General features: G+C 41.2%; 1 protein-coding gene across 1 annotated transcript in view; it reads left to right on the plus strand.

Moving 5' to 3' along the window:
• The window catches only part of hiw (MYC binding protein highwire), a 165,264-nt gene extending 150,948 nt beyond the window's left edge, over positions 1-14,316 (plus strand). The window contains exons 32-55 of the mRNA XM_046614088.2: positions 1,419-1,641; positions 2,396-2,758; positions 2,843-3,049; positions 3,147-3,352; positions 3,842-3,992; positions 4,076-4,421; positions 4,481-4,658; positions 4,749-4,939; positions 5,434-5,499; positions 5,873-5,962; positions 6,477-6,706; positions 6,779-8,326; positions 8,435-8,606; positions 8,819-9,201; positions 9,299-9,428; positions 9,519-9,925; positions 10,034-10,148; positions 10,239-10,429; positions 10,525-10,950; positions 11,052-11,420; positions 11,503-11,727; positions 11,828-12,600; positions 12,693-13,063; positions 13,172-14,316. Of these exons, the coding sequence (XP_046470044.1) occupies positions 1,419-1,641; positions 2,396-2,758; positions 2,843-3,049; positions 3,147-3,352; positions 3,842-3,992; positions 4,076-4,421; positions 4,481-4,658; positions 4,749-4,939; positions 5,434-5,499; positions 5,873-5,962; positions 6,477-6,706; positions 6,779-8,326; positions 8,435-8,606; positions 8,819-9,201; positions 9,299-9,428; positions 9,519-9,925; positions 10,034-10,148; positions 10,239-10,429; positions 10,525-10,950; positions 11,052-11,420; positions 11,503-11,727; positions 11,828-12,600; positions 12,693-13,063; positions 13,172-13,287 (7,477 nt within the window). The 3' untranslated portion in view covers positions 13,288-14,316. The remainder of the gene's footprint in view (positions 1-1,418; positions 1,642-2,395; positions 2,759-2,842; positions 3,050-3,146; positions 3,353-3,841; positions 3,993-4,075; positions 4,422-4,480; positions 4,659-4,748; positions 4,940-5,433; positions 5,500-5,872; positions 5,963-6,476; positions 6,707-6,778; positions 8,327-8,434; positions 8,607-8,818; positions 9,202-9,298; positions 9,429-9,518; positions 9,926-10,033; positions 10,149-10,238; positions 10,430-10,524; positions 10,951-11,051; positions 11,421-11,502; positions 11,728-11,827; positions 12,601-12,692; positions 13,064-13,171) is intronic.
• The last annotated feature ends 605 nt before the right edge of the window (positions 14,317-14,921 follow it).

Consider the following 14,921-nt stretch of genomic DNA (forward strand, 5'->3'; position numbering starts at 1 on the left):
GATAGCTGTTTCCCCGCCATCCTGGCATTGTCTTCCATATCGGGATGCAGCTTTGTCGCCTTACGGCTTGTGCCTGGCATCGAAACAGCCACACATAAAATATCCCGGTGACATACGCCGTTTGAAAATTGGGCTGCTCGATGTGCCCGAACTTTTTGGAAATTAAATGGGGGAAAAATTTGATTCTTTTCTAATTTATCTGAATAGCAAATTTTACATAAAATCGAGTTATACCTGCACTGAGAGAAATATTTAGTTCCAGTTACCGCTCAGTACTTAACTATTTTCTTTTTCTTACTACAACCGAAAAATGTAGTTCTAGGTAGAAAATAAAATTAGTTTTCTAGCTGTTACGATTTCTTTCTCGAGGAACCTTGCGCATTGTACGATCAGTTCTGACCACCGAACTGAAACTCTCGACCCCATAGTCAGCAGAATCCGGTAGCATCCACATACGTCGAGGGATACTTGCCAATTAGGGACATCGATGAAACTCGTTTTAACGAACCGAGCTCTGCAGACTTTGCCAACATCTCTCGGCGACTGTTGATCATGGCAGCGGTGTAGAATATGATTCTGTTCCCCGGACTGATTGGACTGGAGAAGTTTTCGTTTTATCAGACGACTTCCGGTATCGGACCAAAGTTTCTTCAAAAAAAAAACTTTCCTACTACTCTCAATCATATATTGTTGCCCCCCCCCCCATTATTTTCCTCATTCATCTAAATTCTAATAGATTTTATCGCCGATCGATCTTGTTTAAAATCTTGTCCGCTTGTATTCGAGTGGAAACGGCACTTCCGGTATTATCAGACAAGCGTGATATGATGTCACTGCATTATTGCAGCCTGTTACACCAAGTGCTCGTGTATCCAAGATATTGCGAACTCGAGACTCCGCTGTTTATGGAATTGACTCTGACTCTCTCGTATGGTTACTATTCCGTTCCGATCCATCTTTGGAAGTAGCTGGTATAATAATGGAGCAAAGAACGTATTACTGTCGCAAAGAAAAATACGGCGTAGCGGAGTTTCGCGTTAGCGGTTTATTTCTGGAATCATTGTCAGTTTTTTTTATCAGACGTGAGGAGAGAAAGAAAGAAGAAAGAAAGAACATATTTTTATTTTACTAGGACATATGCATCCGCGGGTACAAGGTGAGAGAGATTACATTAGAGATATCAGACTTACATACTGCTTACAATTAATTTTAGCTTAAGAGAGAGAGAGAGAGAGAGAGAGAGAGAGAGAGAGAGAGAGAGAGAGAGAGAGAGAGAGAGAACAAACAAAGAAATAAAAATCACTTATAATTAATACTGAAACCTCGTTGCGCGGCAAAGTTTTTGCGATTCTCTGTTTGCTTTCGGCGATTTGCAATTGAAATTAATTTCTATTCCGTTTTTAATTTTTTCGTTTCAGTTGTCACTCGAACGAGCGACTCTTCTTGCGGGATTTCGTTTCTTGCTCGGCCGGAACAAGCGGAGGACGATTAGCGCGATGGTTGCAACCGGACAGCTTTGTGGATCCTGCAAAATGCGAGGCTCTTTATTCAAGGGACGAGATGAGATGCGGATGGCCGGCGATCGTCACTGTTCTTACAAGGGACCAATACGGCGAAGTTGTTCACGTGTCGGGCCTGAAGGTGGGTGAATTCCTTCGTTTAAGGGGGGGTTTACAGCTTGGACGGTCTAAAATTATATCTGTTTTCAGGATTTTTATTTTTTTTTGAATAAAGTGAAAACACTTGGAGCAATTTGAATTTCAAGGTATTATTATTTATAGTTTCAACAACATTTTCAATTTTTTTCATCGAAATTGATCACAAAATGGCGGCGTGGCGCATATAAGTAGCGAACGACTCCGAACTCGAGAGCTTTTGCGATGGCGCATCTCCTGACATCACTGTCTAACTTGTAACAAATAGGAAACTTTTTTCAGTTGCAAACTCTTCTTCGGGTTCCAAGTCGTAGCCTAAATGTTTAAAAAAATAAAAAAATTAATTCAAATATATACGTTTATGAACGAAGAATAGTTTAAAAAAATTCGCATGAAAAAATATTTGGGATTGAAATTCAGAAATCTAGCCACGATCTCGAATCGCTAGACAAGTTTTGAAGATTGTGTGAAAATTTCAAGTCGATCGGATAAAAATTGAACCAGAATTCTGAGCTACCGGATTGAAAACCTGGTCGTTTGCTACTTATTTCCGCCATACCGCCATTTTTTTATTAATTTCAAACTGCTTCGGGTGTTTTCATTTTCTTAAAAAAAGAAAAACTCCCAAAAACAGGGATGATTTTAGACCTTCCCAGCTGAATTTCAATCCTCTCCCTGAACCCACGGCAAAGCCGTAAAAAATATCCATAACACCGTCGAAAATTCCCGACGTGTTTCAGATCGAAGTGAAGGCGGTTCCCATCGACAAAAAAGACATCGCGGACTCTGACCAGGGTAGAAAAATGCGTCGAGTATCGCAACCGGACCCGATGACCTTCGGTGGTCATCCTCAGCCCACCCTCGACGTTCCCTACGAAGTTACAGTTAACAACAAGATGTGCTTCTACGCTATCACCATCATGAAGGCCTACCAGAATTACTCGTTCGAAGAACTGAGGTTCACATCTCCGGCGGTCAAGAGATCCAGCGAAAGTATGCTCGTCAGGCCCAACGGCGATGGAAGTTACAGTGCCACATGGACGCCGGCCTCCGTTGGCTGGTACTCTCTTATGGTTACCGTGGACGGGTACAGCATGGAGGATGTGAGTGAAATGGGTCCGAAAAATAAGGGCGAAGCACGCTTTCCAGGCGAAGAAGCTTACGCGAAAATTGGTCTCATGTTGCAGAACTTCAAGGTCGAGGTGAAGGAACCACCCCAAGGTATGCAACCACCGACTCAGAACATCGTGAAGAAACCTCAGCACCAGCCGAGCAGACTGAGGAAATTCGTAGCAAAGAATAGCGCCGGGCTCAGGATCAGGGCGCATCCTTCTCTCCAGAGCGAGCAAATCAGCGTGGTGTTTGTTAACGATACGATAGGTTTTATAGACGAGGTAAGGGAGCGGGTCTTTGTCGAAGGAACGTTGTCGGTTCGATTCTATCCTGTGTCTTTTACGTGGTCGTTTGACGCTTGGTAATTTTGCGTATCAGATGCACAACGACGACGGTGTCTGGCTACGTTTGAACGCGGAAACCATCAAGCAATACTGCAACAGTGGGCACCTTGAGGCCTGGTGTCTGCAGTACAATCAGCATCTGGGAAAGACTCTGTTGCTTCCGGTTGAGGAGCCGAAAACGATTCTGGACCAAGTGATAAAGGAAACTATCCTGCGGAAAAGGCCGGAGCACAACGACGAGTAAGTTTATTGACGAATTATTCGGGGTATTGAAGACAGGATGAAACGCGATGTGCGCCGAGAAAAATTTCATTTGTTATAGTAACTAGAAAAATTCAGTAAAACAGGTATCGTTGAAAAAACTGTTTGAATATTGTTGGGATTACGAAAAACGAAGTACGCCCAACCATTTTGCGCTATCGTCGATCCTTTCTTGGTTATTGCAACGCAAAATCAGTTTCTGAGACTCACTCTACTTTTTTAGTTGAACAAGGCTTTAACGTCCATTTATTCTTGCACAAGCGTTAAATTTTCGCAACAGTTGCAAGAAAATATAGCAACAGTGATCGTAATGAGAAAGAATAGCAACCGATACTAGAAATCTAATTTTCATTTTCTACCTAGAACTATATTTTTCGATAGTGGTAAAAAATGAAAATAGTCAAGGACTGAGCGGTAACCGGAACTAAAAATTTCTCTCAGTGTACGAAGTCGTGGCGTATATTTCAGCAGGAGAAAGACCGTCACTTTTGACAGCGGGAAATGCATGGTGGTTGTCAAGTGTGGAGCTTCTGGTCACAACATTCGTAGCAAGCCAAGTCTCAAAGCACCTCCGGTCGGCATGCTGGCCCTTGGGAACAGCATCACTGTTCAAGAATACGTAAGTTTCTAGACGTGAAATTTGACGGTTGTTTGTTTATTGTACCGCCGGGGTTGAGACGTATGAACAATTTTCTCTTTCAGCACGTCAACAGCGAAGGTACTTGGGTACAGATAGACGACGAGGCGGCCTTCAAATATTGCTTTCATCCCGAAGACGAGGCCTGGTCACTAGCTGTGAACAAGCACGGTGTAGTTTATATGAAAATTGAACAGGAGCTTGAGAACGACCAAGCGGAGAGAAAACTGATGATGCCTGATGCCACGTTTTCGCATGACAATATAGGATTCGACTTTTCTGCACCGTCAGGCAGCAATGAAGGATTCAACTTTACGACGCGAAATTTTACCCCGGGAACTGGCGGGTCTGGGGAAGGAAACAACATAAATCCATTCGTATTTGGTTCTTATAATCAGCATGATTCTCCAGGTAAAACATCGAGGAACACAATGATGATGGTTCGATAGTTGAATGCTTGAATTTTTCAGGGAGCGATAGATTTACACCAGAGAAAAACGACGCCTCGCCAAAGTTCAGTAAACCGCATACCAAGGAACGAGTGGCGAGAGAAAGGGATCGAGAAGGTGGTGGAAAATTTAGTGTGCTTCAAAAATGGTTACGGGGTGAAGACAAGCACCACGGAGACAAGAAGGGATCGCCGGGAAAGTAAGCGCACAAGTTGATCGACGTACAGAGATAAGGGATACCGGCACGGCCACATTTTTTAAACGTTTAACAACATTTTTTTGTCTACAGAGATATTCCAGAGTTTGTCGGAGTCTCGGTGAAGGAACTGGTAAAAGCTATAGGGGAAAGTCGGGCCAATGGTAACGGATCAACTCCTCCGGAAACACCAAGGAGAACATCGAGAAGTTCTTCTCCAAAAAATACCCAAGGTGGGTCTCCACGAATTCACAGCCGTTCTTCTAGTCCAGTCCCAATACCTGGTACGTATTTAGTTCTCACCATAGTCGACTCAACAATCAAGAAACATACAATAAATATACACTTTTTCAATACTAATAGATACTCGTCAACGTCTCGCACTTTGAAATTTATTGACAAAACAATGTTAGAGATAGGTGTATAATAGTGACAGAAAATAATAAGCTCATATTTCCGATGATTAAATTCCGTAACAGTGTAGTTCGATGCTTTTACGAATTTTACACATATAGCAGAATCAAAGTAGTGTCACTTTTTTTTATCATTATATTATTTGGACGAGGTATGCACACGTCTTTTGGGAAATATTTTTCTCACCGCAGTCTAGAGAATAGCAATAACACGTTAAAGAAGTTAGGTTTTCAGTGTTTTTATCGTAATAAGCTGAAAATTATTACGGTAACCCGAGTATTTTGAGACATTTATCAGACCATATAACGGTCAAGTAGCACAATCACACGATTTAGTTGTAACAATCTAGCGGTGTTGGTCTTAGCGGGATCCTGCCGACAGCCAATTGGTTCTGGCAACTGCCTCTTTCCTCCCGCTGCTAACATTCCAGGTATTCAGTGCTTATGTTCCTAAGAAACCACTCAAGTCGCAACAATATGAGATGAATCCAAAATTTTATTATGAACACAAAGACCAAGCCAGAAACTCTACACCATCTCACACTGTTACGGCTAATAAGCGTTGTTTGAAAATTTTTCTTCTGCATGTGGGTTCAAAGTTCTCTATTTGTGAATGATTATCCTGTATTATGTACTTGCTGCTTTTAGTAATGTAATTAAGTTATAGTCGTGTAAGTTAACATTTTATGTGACTTGAATAAAGTTTAATACATACAAAGATTACGGCAGTATGAGAAACAATATTCAAGCCACAAAACTGCCATTAAAACCCGATACATGTTGCAAATATTAAAAACTCGCCAGGTGGGAGGAATTTGATAGGCGGGGGGGACAGTGCTGGCAGCAGCCCTCTGCTCTGCGGCTCCCCTCGAAGTATCGGGATATCTCCGTTAGGTAAGGATACTAACACGTTTTTATACCACTAACTCACATAAACCTACGTTTGACACAAAGCTTAACGTCAACTAATCCACTAACAAGGAGTTTTAATATTACGCGATACATAGAACATCATGTTGGACCATGCGTTACTATCATGTTCAGTATTGCACAGTATACTACATCAGCATGCAAAACTAACTCTAAAGCTTCTTAAATCGTTCATTGTAATTCTACGCTTAAAGTACACAGGGAGAAAATGGTAACGGTAAACATGCATCCAATTTGAAATTGATTTCTAACTCAATTTTTTGCTGTAAAAAATATTTGCGAGTTTTCCCGCTTGTTTATATTGATTTAAAAACTCATACACGATCCTTGTATTACAGCACAGTTACAGTATTCCTGGAATAAGTTTTTAGTAACTAAGTATGAGCTCAATATTTGCAGAGCTCGGTTCAAATTTCTGTACAAGTTATCGTATGAGAATGAAATTCGTAAAATAGTATACGACTCATTTATTTACTAGTGTCTGGAGCAACGGTCGATTCTGCTACATCTCATCGTCGTGGTTCAACTCAAAGTGATACCAGCGCTTTGGTGAGCAGTCTCACTAGAGATCCGTCGCAATCGCCAAGTGGAGTTAGCTGCATTACAGCAAACACACGAGATTTGTCTCCGAGTCCAAGCTGCAGTTCGATCCACATGCGATCTGAGGATAGCATTGCTAGCCCACCAGACACACCGCGAAAAGAGGCTGTAAGTGAAGCCTGAGTCGAGCATTAAAAAATCATTCGTCGTATACATTTTTAACTTTATCTCGCTTTGAAGGATTCTCAAGAAAGTCCACGTAAGATGTCACAGGCCCAAACTCAGACTAGCCCAGATAACGCTACAACAGCAATGAAGGGTCACTTCAGCATTGGGGCTTCAGGGACTAAGGACGAACGTCTTTCTCCAAAATTGAATCGCAAGGATCATAGTAAGGGCTTGAAGACGCGGTTTAAACGAGCCATGTCTCCAGCCAACAGTCACCAAACGCCTAGTACGAGTCATGCAATAAATTTGAACAAAGAAAAGGTGAAAGAGGCTGTCAGCCCGTCGGTAGCCGAATGTTTGAGAGCGGTATTTGCCGCTTATTTGTGGCACGAAGGTATAGTGCACGATGCCATGGCTTGCGCAAGTTTTTTAAAGTTCCATCCCAGCCTGCCAAAGCAAGGTGCACTTGTGGTGACGAGGCAGTCTGTTGTGCAATCTAGCGACAAGCAAAAACAGGAATTGACGAAGGAGCAAAAGGCGAGGCAAAGACATTCCGTTGAAGTAAGTAACGCCGGTAATTACTTGCACATCCAACCAAGTACACTGGAAACATTGACCAGATCCGCGGCGAATGCTAATGCCAATCGAAGTCGGAAAAAGCAAGAAAACATTATCAAAGAGGAAGGTGAAGCGAGCAAGTTAACTGCCTTGCCAGAATTTCACACAGTAGCGATATTGCCACCGGCTTTGAAGTGTCTGGTGTTTCTTTGGGAAGAGCTGAGTACCAATTGTCTCCAGGTCATAAATCAACAAAACATCGTCCACAGTCCCGTGGCGCATATGCAGACGATAAGACTGACGAAAAAATCTTCTGCAGATAAACCTTTGAAAGAAGAGAAGTCGAGAGACAAGGAGAAAAAGACTAGTAGGAAGAAAAAAGAATGGAAACCAGTAGGACAAACAAGTGCAGGCGAAAGTTTATGCGGTATCGAGCGTGAAACAACTTGCGAACTCTGCGGTCTGATGTTTCCACACCCTGTGACCTATCACATGAAAATGATGCATCCTGGTTGCGGTTGGCATGCTGGTGGTAAAGGGTACAATAGCGGAGGAAACTACTGCGTCGGTTGGGCAGGTAATTGCGGGGACGGAGGAGTTGGTGGAAGCTCTTGGTATTTGATTTGCGACACTTGTCGAGAGAAGTATTTGAAAACGAAGAAAAATAAACTTAGTAAGAAATTCGTCAGCGGAGTTACTCGAAGGAAAGGAGCAATGAATAGGATTCTTTCGCCCACCAATAGTCCAAGTAGAAACGAAACGCATATAGTCATGAAAAACAACGCAATGTTCTTGCTCGACTTAGCTAGTGCCTCAGGTTTAAGCATTCCAAAACAGCAGCGAAGACCGTCGCAGACTTTGTCTTCTGTAGCAGAAAATCATAGCCCGCCTGAACCAGCTGGACCGTTTCCCCCCACTGGCCCATTTCAATGTTTGCAAGCCCTTGGAATTAACACCTCTCAGAGCCACGATGAAAGATATTACGAGGAAACGTTGAGGAGACACAGCGGACAACATAATCCATATGACGGAAATGGTTCGTTTAATAGCAGTAATGGAAGGGTGAGTGATTGAATGTTGAAAATAGAACCATGATTATAAATGTAAAATCATAAATAAGATTTAAAGAATGATCACTCATGTCTGATTTTTTTTTCTACACCCTTTCAGCCGTTATCAGAATGTCCCGTAAGCGATAGTGACAGTGACAGCGGCAAGGGCAGAGGAATGTTTCACAGATCAGTTTCTATGTCCACTGGAGCTCCATGGGCAAGAAATAGTAACGATGGGAGAGTTGTTATGATGCGGAAAAGGAACAACAGTAGCAGTGAAATGAATAACGGTGAGTTATTATTTTACCACAATGAGAATAAAATTTGTTACTTGATCGCAGAAGCGAACATCATTTACCAGGTATGAGGTGGAGGGAAATGTAAACCCTTTTGTAATCCCATTATCGGTGTTTTATTACCTAGTGACAATTTCTTCTAACTGAATGTATGAATTTCTTTATCCTGATGTGAATTTTAACACCATCAAATTTTATCAAAACAGACGCTGGTTCTTCGCTTCTGTGTTACCCGTCGGCAGCGTTGCAGAAATTGGTACCTTCGATAGACCAATCGGCGATAGTATCAACTAGCCAAGCAGAAACAGCGAACAATGTGAAAGTAGAGATACTGAGAAGACCAGTAATGTCGTTTGTGTTGCATCAACATAATTTACAATATCTTCAACTTGCTATGAAGCAAGCATTGAGACGTGCCGCATGTCGTGTTTATGCTATGCAAGCGTTGAACTGGTTACTCAGAAGCGTTACTCAGCCAATTTGTTTGCACGATTTACTATGGTGGTTTCTGTCTGCTCTAACACCCGTAACACCTGATACGCTAGATGTTAGCGAAGACGATAATCGAACTGAAAAAAAGGAGGATCACGTAAGTTCGTTCAAAAATATATTCCATTGAAGAAAAGAGATGTTATTCGCAACGCGATAAATTCCTATCACAGCATTTACTTCTGCACTTATTACAGGATATGATCGGGGTCTGCGAACATCCACTAAGTGATTTGGTCGTTGCTGGCGAGGCTGCGAATCCTCTTCCAGCCGCATTTCATACTTTATTACAAACCATTGCTGATTTAATGCTTTTACCGCCGCCAGGTAAGGATTTCAAACAGCAAAAAATCAACCAATAAGGCCAATTTGTGACTACAAAGAAATAACTTCCATTACATTTCACGATAATTCCAGGCTCACCACTACAGCAAGCGGCAGTGAGATGTTGGGGAATAAGATTTACCCCTGCCGATCACATGTTCTTACATCGCAGTCATGTGTTTAGTAACATTAGTAAAATTCTGTCACGTTCCGAAGAAGAGGAAGATGTCAATATAAGTATGCACGAGAGTCATCAGTCAACGTTTTCGCAACACATTACGAACTCTGTCGAAGCATTGAAAGATTTGACGGGTGGAGTTGAGATTAAGGCATCGAGTAGACAAGCTATGATCGGTAGTCTCACAGATAATTCTACCGAAACATTTTGGGAATCCGGTGATGAAGATAGAAATAAAACAAAGACGATCACTATACTGTGTGGCGCGCATTCTTATCCTAGAATGATCTACATCCATGTTGATAACTGCAGAGATTTGGCGGTAAGGAGCAAGTCGAGTTTAGAAGTTGCACAAATATTATGAACAAAATGTAAAATGCCAACAAATTATACCTGCACTAACTTTGAAATTATCACTTATCTTTTGCAGAATAAAGTTTCCAGCGTGACTTTTCAATCTGGACCAAATGTTGACGAGCTTTTTAAACTCAGGACCGTAGATGTCGAAAGTAGATCAGCTGGTTGGGTCAGCTGTCCGGTAACAGGTAATTGTGTTGGAAATAAAAAAGTTCGTGAAAACTCGCGCTTACTTTGCGATTAATGAACGAATAATGAGTGGTGATATATTTTTTTAGACATGAGACACGTCGTTGTTCGATTGGAATTGAAAGGCCCTGACAATTCGTTACGGGTTAGGCAGATTCGAATTTTGGGAGAAATTGAAGGTGAATCACTGAAAATTGGAAAGCAACATAGCGCGTTGACCATTCAACAGAGGAACTGCGAAGCTGAGACATTGAAAGTCTTTCGTTTGATAACTGCGCAGGTTTGTATCTGGTTTAGCTCGTAAAATTATCATAGAACCATGTATGCTACTGCTTACTTTGCACATTTGTAACTAATAGTTTGAAATTTATCCAGGTATTTGGCAAATTGATACAAGGTGAACAGCAACAACCGATGGAAGCTGTCGACATTGCCAACAAAGGTTTGGAGGAGAGTAACGACCTTCGCGAACACATGGTCGGGATTTTATTCAGCAGAAGTAAACTCACTCATCTGCAGAAACAAGTTTGCGCTCATATAGTTCAAGCTATAAGAAAAGAGGCAACCCGTCTCAGGGAGGAATGGGAAGCTCTCTTGTGCTCCGCCACTCCGGTGAACAGCTTGATGAGCGATGGCAGCGATTTACCAAAGGCAGCAGATACGTATTGCTTTGAAATGCTGTCCATGGTTCTGGCGTTGAGCGGCAGCGCAGTAGGAAGAAATTATCTCTCACATCAATATGGTTTACTGCGAGATTTGTTGAGCCTGCTTCATACTGGATCTGCTCGAGTACAAAGACAGGTAAAGATCAGCATTCCAAGGTTAATTGCGACTGAACGTGATGCTTTCCTTCAAGTATTACGCGAGAAACCAGAAGCTTATCATTTTATTTTCACTCGAAGGTAACGTCGCTGCTGAGAAGAATGTTGCCGGAGATCAAGCCACTGACTCTTGCTAGTGTGGTCAACGTCGAGCACCTGCCGCCTCCTGATTTTAGCATAGTTTCCGTCACGAATAAAGGTCATGTACAATCTAACGAATTCGATGAACACGAACCAGGAATACTCGACGTTTTTTTGAGTTGCATCGCAAAGGCACTAACTGTTCAAGTCAAAGTAAAAGGGAAGGAAAACGGTAAAGCTTTACAGACCGTGTCATTAGCCACAAGTATTCATCCGAAGAACGATATTGGCTCAAGATGGTGGCTGAGAGGATGCATGACCAGAAAATTAGCTGAAGTCATTATACGATTGCTGAAAGATATGGCTGTGGTGAGTGATTTTGTGAAACGAAGTGCAAACCATTGCTAGTAAGTTCGACGACTTGTTGCTTACGTCAATTTTAATTTACTAGGGTAAGATATCCGAAGCCTGGGCAGCTGTAACTAAGGCTGCGATAGCTGAAAACATATTGAACCTCACGAGACTGGACGAAAAAAGTCGAGATCCAAACGAATGTCTTCATACACCGACTTTGTGGCTCGCTCTAGCTTCGCTTTGTGTTCTGGACATCGATCACGTTGAGAGGCTTTCTTCTGGACAGTGGAGTGCTGCCGACGGACAGCCACCGCCGCCCAGGGTGCGTGTCTTTTTTTTCTTTTCCTTCGATGTTTGGATAAAACTCATTGTATGTCGTAAGAACTTTAAGCATATTAGTAAATATTGTTTTATCATTTCAGCCGACTTGCAGTAATCATGACGACAACGAGACGAACGCAATAATTCAGTGCAACGTCTGCGGTAATCTGTGCGCCGATTGTGACAGGGTTTTACATTTACACAGACGTACTAGGATGCATGTTCGTCAAGTCTGCAAAGAAGAGGAGGAAGCGATTCGCGTTGATCTTCACGAAGGATGCGGACGTACAAAACTGTTCTGGGTCTTGGCTCTCGCGGACAGTAGAACTTTGAAAGCGTTGGTGGAGTTTCGCGACGGTTCACCGAGTAAACCGATCGGCTCAACGTCGGGAGTTTGTAGATTTTGCGGCACTACTGGAAACACAGGCCTACTCGCCATCGGGAATATATGCTCAGATCACGACTGTCAGGAGCACGCAAAAAATGCTTGTAGCAAAGTTCATCCCTGCGGACACGTTTGTGGTGGTGTAAGAAACGAACGGCCCTGTCTTCCATGTTTGCACAGATGCATGCCTGGGACTGACTTAAAACAGGACGCCGATGACATGTGCATGATTTGTTTCACCGAAGCACTCTCTTGCGCTCCGGCCATCCAACTGCAGTGTGGTCACGTCTTTCATTTACATTGCTGCCGTAGCGTGCTTCTGAAACAATGGGTCGGCCCGAGAATTACATTCAGTTTTTCGCTTTGTCCCATTTGTAAACAGCCGATAGATCATCCAGCGTTGGCCGAAGAATTGGTCAGCGTCAAGGCTCTCTTCGAAGATGTAAGAAGAAAGGCTCTGATGAGACTCGAGTACGAAGGATTGCACAAGTAAGTCGTCGTCAATTCTGTTGTTTGCAAAATTTGTAATAAAGTATTGCTGGAACCGCGGACTGAATTTCGAATGTTACTGTTTCTTCTAGGGCCGAAGCAGTGGTTGCACCAGGGGCACGATACCACCAGGATCCTGCGGCTTATGCTATGGATCGTTATGCTTACTACGTGTGCTATAAATGTCAAAAGGCGTATTATGGCGGTGAAGCAAGATGCGACGCTCAACTAGGCGGAGAGACGTTTGATCCGACTGAACTTGTTTGCGGAGGATGTAGTGATGTTGCGAGGGCCCAAATGTGTCCGAAACATGGCGCCGATTTCCTCGAATATAAGTGTAGATACTGTTGTTCAGTCGCAGTGTTCTTCTGTTTTGGAACAACGCATTTTTGTAACACGTGTCACGACGATTTTCAACGAGTCGCCAATATTCCCAAAATCGAGCTTCCCTCTTGTCCCGCGGGTAAGCGTTTCATTTCTATTTTTGGTATTTAGTTATGATAATTCTCTCAACAAGATTACAATTCATCTGTGTACTTGAAAAATGTATTTGAATATTTGCTTTTTCCAGGTCCTAAAGCTAAGCAATTAGAGGGAGACGAATGCCCGCTGCACGTAAAACATCCACCGACAGGTGAAGAGTTTGCTTTAGGATGTGGTGTTTGTCGTAACGCGCACACCTTCTGAATTTCCTATATATGTAATTAATAATTTATTACACCTCGATTGTTAGACACAATCAATTACCGAACTTTGAATGAAGTTTCGATCGACCTAGTTTTAATAGTTTATAATATTGATTTCGGTTAATTGTCGATAATCGTTATCGAATGCGCCGGTTTAGCCATACTAGTCCAATCCTGGGAGCAGGAAAATCACTCTTTTAACTTACATTTGTATCTGGTAGCCATAGTATATCCCGCTATTTAAACTTGACGGAATGATCAGCAACCTACTATTGATTTTGAGAAAATACAACCTCTCTTTAATCAAAAAGTTTGCTGCAAAGTATAATATGGTTCTTAGGTATGGAGGTAATTAACATTGAGCCATCAGAGCCATGCAATACATGTTGAAATTCGATTTATTTCAATAGTATAGCAATTCAACCTACTTTGAAATGCCGTTGTAATACGGCAAGTTTGATCGAATTTCAGGATGTATCACGGTCTTGAGCATTTGAACGGAACGTGATTTCTGCCCAAGGATTGCAAGTTAGTGAAGTTTGTGAGATGTTAGATGAACAATGGAAAGGAATAATTACTGAATTTCATGAAGTGCACTAATAAAATTATTTATTATTCGTATGAATAATCTTTACATTATTATCATTATGTATACATATTATAAATAATAAATATAGGGTAGGTGCGAAGGTGTTATTTAATGATTCGATATGAATATACAAAAAAAAAAAAATTCATCAACCAAAATCATAGTAAAAATTGTCATCACGTTCGAATAATACAGTAATGGAACGAAACGCAATATTTTTCCATTCTTTACGAAAAATTTTTTTATTTTCTTGCATTGCTGAAATAAGCATTGAAGATTTTTGTCGGCTCATACATTATTTAATTTTCCGCAGCTATCATATATTATACCTTTTTCGATTGAAAATGAAAGTGAAAAAAATAATAAAAAAAAAAAAATGAACCAAACAAAAATTAAGAAAATAAAATAAAATAATTAAACATTTGTGATTTGTGAAAAATAGATCGTGACAAACAATGTAGTAAGTTGTCAATAATTGAATTTAGTCAGGTGTTTTACCTGCATGTACTCAAATGTCATTAACTATAAAGATAAGAAATACTGCATGTTTTTATATTTATTTTCTATCGAATTTTTTTCAGATATTATTAGTTGCGCTTTAGCAGTAATTTTATTTATTTCCCAATCGAATAATTTATGCCAAATGCTAATTAATTACCCGTAATTATACATTATAAACAATGTCGCATTAATGCACGATTTAGGTATGATTTTTGTGAAAATATACAATATAAATTAAGTAAGTAGATTTATTTCAATGCTATGCGGGGTGAAATCGTACAAGATTGAAAGAGTACCTTGCCATCACTTTTAACAACTGTTCGTACAACATCAATCATATCTCGTGAACTTTCTTTTCATTTGAATAATTCCATTCGAATTTGCGGGGTGGCAGTGTACTCGTTTCAATGTGCCAATTATTGTACAAGAATTTGTTAACCTTCTCTGTCTTATATTTCCTGGATGATCATATTATACACACATTGAGTATTATATGGACAGGAAAAAAAAAAATTAGTAAAAGGAAAAAAAATACTAAAGAAAGA

The sequence above is a fragment of the Neodiprion pinetum genome, chromosome 2, assembly GCF_021155775.2.
Source record: "Neodiprion pinetum isolate iyNeoPine1 chromosome 2, iyNeoPine1.2, whole genome shotgun sequence".
Lineage (NCBI taxonomy): Eukaryota > Metazoa > Arthropoda > Insecta > Hymenoptera > Diprionidae > Neodiprion > Neodiprion pinetum.